Consider the following 7,500-nt stretch of genomic DNA (forward strand, 5'->3'; position numbering starts at 1 on the left):
AGTATTTTTAAAACGGAACTTAAATTATGGTGTAAGAAAAATCAGTTATGTGATCATTAATTATTTTTATTATTGCATATATGTATGTATGTGTATATGTATGTATATGTGTATGTGTGTATATATGTATATGTATATATATGTATGTGTATATATGTATGTATGTGTGTGTATATATGTATATGTGTGTGTATATATGTATATGTATGTATATGTATATGCATATATATAATATTATTATTATTTATTTATTTATTTATTTTTTTTTATATATATTTTTATATGAATTTCTCTGATTCAATATTTTTGATATTCTGATATTATTTGTTTCTTTTTTTCCCTTTTTTTTCTTCTTCTTCTTTCTTTCTTGGATTGTAATTGAATGCTGTAATTGTATTGAACATCACCCTGCCCAGGGACCGCAGATGCAAATTAGCTATTTTAGCTAACTCTGGCACAACATTTGGGTTGTGTATGGTGCCTGTTAAATAAATAAATAAACTAAACTAATTCCAGAGTATGGTGGAGTATTTTTTAAGTATTTCAGAGTATGGTGGAGTATTTTTTTTAAGTATTTCAGAGTGTGCTGGACAGTGTTGCCACAGTTACTTTGAAAAAGTAATCTGATTACTGATTACTGATTACTCCTTTAAAAAGTAACTTAGTTACTTTACAGATTACTTGATTTTAAAATTAACTAAGTTAGATTACAAGTTACTTTATTAGTTACATTCAGCAGTTGCCGACAACACCGCTGCCGCCTCAAAATAGAAATGACAACCGTTTTTGGCAACACACTTTATTGTATTTATGCCCGAGACTGACGGTCCCGACTTTTTTACGCCCCCTTTTTTAGGCTTCTCCTTCGTTTTATATTTATTTTAATAATTAAAATGAACAATGAGATGTGCTGGTGGAAACAACATGAGACCATGATAGCTTGCGCCACTGTCAAGATATGGCTCGCGCAGGGTTAAAGAGTCCGTCTCTTCAGTGCAGCTGCTAGAGTTATGGCCTTTTTACAACTGGTTCCTTCATTCATTTTCTCTGATCAGGTATCTATCTGATTGCGAAATGACCAGGAGTAGGCCTAAATGCCTTCCGAGAGTCTTTCCAGACGTATTTAATTCCGATCACTCAAACAAACCAATTCAGAAGGTGCATGAAAGCATTTCAAACTAAACCGGACAAATGTAAATATATCTGGTTGTTTAAACCACATGTGTAAATTTTACTCCTGGCAAATAATTAAAAAATAAATGTGTGAGAGCGTGTTATGTTGTAGTCAGATAGATATGACGGTGCTACTGCAACATCGCTGCAGATGAGTAAAGCAAGCCAACGCATATGGCCGTAAATGAAACTTTAAAATAAGTCACACAAAACACAATCATCTTCAATATAAATGAATGAGACTAATGATCTTACCAGTGCTTAGGTCGCTCTCTCTCATATTGCGATCATTGAATTTAAAATGAGCTGCTGAATAAAATGCTGGAATCTTTTGCTTTGATGTGAACTCCGTTAAATGAGCATATACCGCGGGAATTGAAGATCGGATTTATATCAATTTTGCTGAAGTGTAAGGCTATAAGACAACCTGTATGTACTTTTTTTTTTTGTTTGTTTAGATTGTGTAGCCCGTTTCGGGTTTTTTGAGCACCGTTGCGAGCATGTTGTGAGCAGTAGGCTAATCTATCAGCTGCCTCAGCTCGTCAGAAATGCCTTTGTGGTGGTATAATAACTAGCCTACTTTGTTTTTAATGTCAAAGTAGTTATATTTCGTTTCGTTAATTTTTTAAGTTCATTTAGAAAAATGTTTGGAGCAATTTTTGTTTGTTAAATTAAAGTTTTAATTTTTTTATGTGACGACCCAGTGAGTTAACCGCATGTTTAATAGCCTATAGTCTCTCAAACCAACTCTTGAATTGTCTTGCCTATATAAACTTTAATTTAACAAACAAAATTAGGATAATAAAAAACGAAACGAAAAATAACTACTTTGACATTAAAAACAAAACTGAACTATTTTAATGGCTGCAACAATGTAAAAAATAAAATAAATAAATAAAAAACACGGCTCCAGCCCTCGGGCTGGAAAATGACTAAAATAGTAACTCACAGTGACTTGGATAAGTAACTTTAATCTGATTACTGGTTTGGAAATAGTAACGCGTTAGATTACTCGTTACTGGAAAAAAGTAGTCAGATTAGAGTAACGCGTTACTATGTAACGCGTTACTGGCATCACTGGTGCTGGAGTATTTTTTTAAGTATTCCAGAGTATGGTGGAGTATTTTTTTTAAGTATTCCAGAGTATGGTGGAGTATTTTCTTTAAGTATTTCAGAGTGTGCTGGAGTATTTTTTAAGTATTTCAGAGTGTGCTGGAGTATTTTTTAAGTATTTCAGAGTGTGCTGGAGTATTTTTTAAGTATTTCAGAGTGTGCTGGAGTATTTTTTAAGTATTTCAGAGTGTGCTGGAGTATTTTTTAAGTATTTCAGAGTGTGCTGGAGTATTTTTTAAGTATTTCAGAGTGTGCTGGAGTATTTTTTAAGTATTTCAGAGTGTGTTGGAGTATTTTTTAAGTATTTCAGAGTATGGTGGAGTATTTTTTTAAGTATTTCAGAGTGTGTTGGAGTATTTTTTAAGTATTTCAGAGTGTGCTGGAGTATTTTTTAAGTATTTCAGAGTGTGTTGGAGTATTTTTTAAGTATTTCAGAGTGTGTTGGAGTATTTTTTTAAGTATTTCAGAGTGTGCTGGAGTATTTGTTTAAGTATTTCAGAGTGTGCTGGAGTATTTTTTAAGTATTTCAGAGTGTGCTGGAGTATTTTTTTAAGTATTTCAGAGTGTGCTGGAGTATTTGTTTAAGTATTTCAGAGTGTGCTGGAGTATTTTTTAAGTATTTCAGAGTGTGTTGGAGTATTTTTTAAGTATTTCAGAGTGTGCTGGAGTATTTTTTAAGTATTTCAGAGTGTGTTGGAGTATTTTTTAAGTATTTCAGAGTGTGCTGGAGTATTTTTTAAGTATTTCAGAGTGTGTTGGAGTATTTTTTAAGTATTTCAGAGTGTGCTGGAGTATTTTTTAAGTATTTCAGAGTATGGTGGAGTATTTGTTTAAGTATTTCAGAGTGTGTTGGAGTATTTTTTAAGTATTTCAGAGTGTGCTGGAGTATTTTTTAAGTATTTCAGAGTGTGCTGGAGTATTTTTTAAGTATTTCAGAGTGTGTTGGAGTATTTTTTAAGTATTTCAGAGTGTGTTGGAGTATTTTTTAAGTATTTCAGAGTGTGCTGGAGTATTTTTTAAGTATTTCAGAGTGTGTTGGAGTATTTTTTAAGTATTTCAGAGTGTGCTGGAGTATTTTTTAGGTATTTCAGAGTATGGTGGAGTATTTTTTAAGTATTTCAGAGTGTGCTGGAGTATTTGTTAAGTATTTCAGAGTGTGCTGGAGTATTTTTTTAAGTATTTCAGAGTGTGCTGGAGTATTTTTTTAAGTATTTCAGAGTGTGCTGGAGTATTTTCTTAAGTATTTCAGAGTGTGGTGGAGTATTTTTTAAGTATTTCAGAGTATGGTGGAGTATTTTTTTAAGTATTTCAGAGTGTGCTGGAGTATTTTTTAAGTATTTCAGAGTGTGCTGGAGTATTTTTTAAGTATTTCAGAGTATGCTGGAGTATTTTTTAAGTATTCCAGAGTATGGTGGAGTATTTTTTTTAAGTATTTCAGAGTATGGTGGAGTATTTTTTTACGTATTTCAGAGTATGGTGGAGTATTTTTTAAGTATTTCAGAGTGTGCTGGAGTATTTTTTAAGTATTTCAGAGTGTGCTGGAGTATTTCTTTAAGTATTTCAGAGTGTGTTGGAGTATTTTTTAAGTATTTCAGAGTGTGCTGGAGTATTTTTTAAGTATTTCAGAGTGTGCTGGAGTATTTTTTAAGTATTTCAGAGTGTGCTGGAGTATTTTGTTAAGTATTTCAGAGTATGGTGGAGTATTTTTTAAGTATTTCAGAGTGTGCTGGAGTATTTTTTAAGTATTTCAGAGTGTGCTGGAGTATTTGTTAAGTATTTCAGAGTGTGCTGGAGTATTTTTTTAAGTATTTCAGAGTGTGCTGGAGTATTTTTTTAAGTATTTCAGAGTGTGTTGGAGTATTTTTTAAGTATTTCAGAGTGTGCTGGAGTATTTTTTAAGTATTTCAGTGTGTTGGAGTATTTTTTTAAGTATTTCAGAGTGTGTTGGAGTATTTTTTTAAGTATTTCAGTGTGTTGGAGTATTTTTTTAAGTATTTCAGAGTGTGTTGGAGTATTTTTTTAAGTATTTCAGTGTGTTGGAGTATTTTTTTAAGTATTTCAGAGTGTGTTGGAGTATTTTTTAAGTATTTCAGAGTGTGCTGGAGTATTTTTTAAGTATTTCAGAGTGTGCTGGAGTATTTTTTTAAGTATTTCAGAGTGTGTTGGAGTATTTTTTTAAGTATTTCAGAGTGTGCTGGAGTATTTTTTAAGTATTTCAGTGTGTTGGAGTATTTTTTTAAGTATTTCAGGGTGTGTTGGAGTATTTTTTAAGTATTTCAGAGTGTGTTGGAGTATTTTTTAAGTATTTCAGAGTGTGCTGGAGTATTTTTTAAGTATTTCAGAGTATGGTGGAGTATTTTTTAAGTATTTCAGAGTGTGTTGGAGTATTTTTTAAGTATTTCAGAGTGTGCTGGAGTATTTTTTAAGTATTTCAGAGTGTGCTGGAGTATTTTTTAAGTATTTCAGAGTGTGCTGGAGTATTTTTTAAGTATTTCAGAGTATGGTGGAGTATTTTTTAAGTATTTCAGAGTATGGTGGAGTATTTTTTTAAGTATTTCAGAGTGTGCTGGAGTATTTTTAAAGTATTCCAGAGTATGGTGGAGTATTTTTTTAAGTATTTCAGAGTGTGCTGGAGTATTTTTTAAGTATTTCAGAGTGTGTTGGAGTATTTTTTAAGTATTCCAGAGTATGGTGGAGTATTTTTTAAGTATTTCAGAGTATGGTGGAGTATTTTTTTAAGTATTTCAGAGTATGGTGGAGTATTTTTTAAGTATTCCAGAGTATGGTGGAGTATTTTTTTAAGTATTTCAGAGTGTGCTGGAGTATTTTTTAAGTATTTCAGAGTATGGTGGAGTATTTTTTTAAGTATTTCAGAGTGTGCTGGAGTATTTTTAAAGTATTCCAGAGTATGGTGGAGTATTTTTTTAAGTATTTCAGAGTGTGCTGGAGTATTTTTTAAGTATTTCAGAGTGTGTTGGAGTATTTTTTAAGTATTTCAGAGTGTGTTGGAGTATTTTTTAAGTATTTCAGAGTATGGTGGAGTATTTTTTTAAGTATTTCAGAGTGTGTTGGAGTATTTTTTAAGTATTCCAGAGTATGGTGGAGTATTTTTTAAGTATTTCAGAGTATGGTGGAGTATTTTTTTAAGTATTTCAGAGTGTGCTGGAGTATTTTTAAAGTATTCCAGAGTATGGTGGAGTATTTTTTTAAGTATTCCAGAGTATGGTGGAGTATTTTTTAAGTATTTCAGAGTGTGTTGGAGTATTTTTTAAGTATTTCGGAGTATTCCAGAGTATGTTGGAGTACTTTTTGGATTGTTTTAGAGTATTCCAGAGTATTTAATGTTATTTTAGAGTATGTCAGAGTATTTTTGAAGTATTTTGGAGTATTTCAAAGTATTTCACAGAATTTTAGTCTACTTCGGAGTATTTCAGCGTATTTATGACTATTTTAGTTTTATGACTATGACTATGTTTTCCAGAGTATTTTATTTTAAAGTATGTTGGAGTATTTAAGTATTGCAAGGTATTTCACAGTATTATGGTCTATTTCTGATTATTTCAGGGTATTTCAGAAAATTCTGGAGTATTTAGGACTATTTAAGGGTATTTCAGAGTATTTCATTTTATTTTAGAGTATGTCAGAGTATTTTAGAGTATGTCAGAGTATTTTAGAGTATGTCAGAGTATTTCCGAAGTATTTCAGAATCAACAGACAGAAAAAAAAAATTCCTTAAAATGTTTTAGGAATAAAATGTTCTATAAAATCTGCCAAATTATACAAAAACAAACCCCTGTGTGAAATTCCCTATGGAATATGGATAGGAATAACCCTGTGACGTTTGGTGTGTGTGTGTGTGTGTGTGTGTGTGTGTGTGTGTGTGTGTGTGTGTGTGTGTGTGTGTGTGTGTGTGTGTGTGTGTGTGTGTGTGTGCGCGTGTGTGTGTGTGTGTAGGACTTGCTGAAGCGGAGGAAAACTCATGTTGACCACACAGCTTTATGTTTAATTATTAAGGTCTGAGATCTCGCACTCGTCTACTGAGATCTCGCACTCGTCTACTGAGATCTCGCACTCGTCTACTGAGATCTCGCACTCGTCTACTGAGATCTCGCACTCGTCTACTGAGATCTCGCACTCGTTTACTGAGATCTCGCACTCGTTTACTGAGATCTCGCACTCGTTTACTGAGATCTCGCACTGGTTTACCGCTGAGCTTTTCTTCAGTTTGGTTCCTCTGGGTTTATGAGGACGCGGAGACACCGACTGGATGAGCCGACGATTGACTTCTAGACCCGTCTGTAACTGAGAGGAGAGAACATGATCAGCATCACACACACACACTCTCTCTCTCTCTCTCTCTCTCTCTCTCTCTCTCTCTCTCTCACACACACACACACACACACACACCTGAGCCGCTTTATCCTGCACCAGTTTCCTCTGGTGTTCCTCCTCCTGTAGTTTCCTCTCCAGTTTTCGGATCTTTCTCTCCGCGTGGCTCTGAGTCTCCGTCAGTCTGTGATATTCCTGCTCCAGCAGCTTCAGCCGAACATCAGCCTGATCCAGAGACACCTGCAGCAGGACGGTTACACACACACACACACACACACACACACACACACACACACACACACACACACACGTTTGTTTTTGTGACATATGGGGACATTCCATAGGCTTAATGTTTTTTATACTGTACAAAACGTATTTACTATCCCCTTACACTGCCCCTAAACCTACCCATCACACACACACACACACATTCTGCATTTTTACTTTCTCATAAAAACTCCTCCTGTGTGATTTATAAGCCTTTTGTAAAGTGGGGCCATGGGTAATGTCCTCATATTTCACCCTCTCCTGTAATACCTGTGTCATACCCATGGCATTATACACTAGGGGTGTGCATTGGCTCTGCCTTCACGATTCGATTCGATTACGATTCACCAGGTAACGATTCGATTCAATTCGATTCTACGATGCATCAAAATTCTACTGCACACAAAGCAAATTTTTCATCAGTCATGAGGCAATACAAGCAGATATTAAACAAAAGATTGTATTGGCTGCTATGTGTCTCCTGTATCTTTGACATAAAAGCTATTAAATAAAATAAAATGTAATTAAATAAAATAAAATGCAATTAACCCTTAAATGCATGACTGTTTCACCAAACATTCTTACCAATTCAGGTCGTTAGAGACCCAGATCTATATT

The 7,500-nt window shown here is 33.8% G+C and overlaps 2 protein-coding genes across 7 annotated transcripts in view; one reads left to right on the top strand and one right to left on the bottom strand.

The window, feature by feature from the left end:
* Nucleotides 1-7,500, top strand: part of lsamp (limbic system associated membrane protein) — a 509,713-nt gene that overhangs the window by 65,334 nt on the left and 436,879 nt on the right. The window lies entirely within an intron of this gene.
* Nucleotides 1-7,500, bottom strand: part of cep57 (centrosomal protein 57) — a 32,289-nt gene that overhangs the window by 21,450 nt on the left and 3,339 nt on the right. For all 6 annotated transcript variants that reach the window (XR_010906835.1, XR_010906833.1, XR_010906834.1 and 3 more), the window contains exons 5-6: nucleotides 6,694-6,855; nucleotides 6,493-6,588 (exon numbers count right to left, since the gene is read on the bottom strand). Coding sequence is in view for 3 of the 6 variants with exons in the window: in XM_067451486.1 (XP_067307587.1) it covers nucleotides 6,493-6,588; nucleotides 6,694-6,855 (258 nt within the window). In the remaining 3 variants the exon portion in view is untranslated. The remainder of the gene's footprint in view (nucleotides 1-6,492; nucleotides 6,589-6,693; nucleotides 6,856-7,500) is intronic.

The sequence above is a fragment of the Pseudorasbora parva genome, chromosome 8, assembly GCF_024679245.1.
Source record: "Pseudorasbora parva isolate DD20220531a chromosome 8, ASM2467924v1, whole genome shotgun sequence".
Classification (NCBI taxonomy): Eukaryota; Metazoa; Chordata; class Actinopteri; order Cypriniformes; family Gobionidae; genus Pseudorasbora; species Pseudorasbora parva.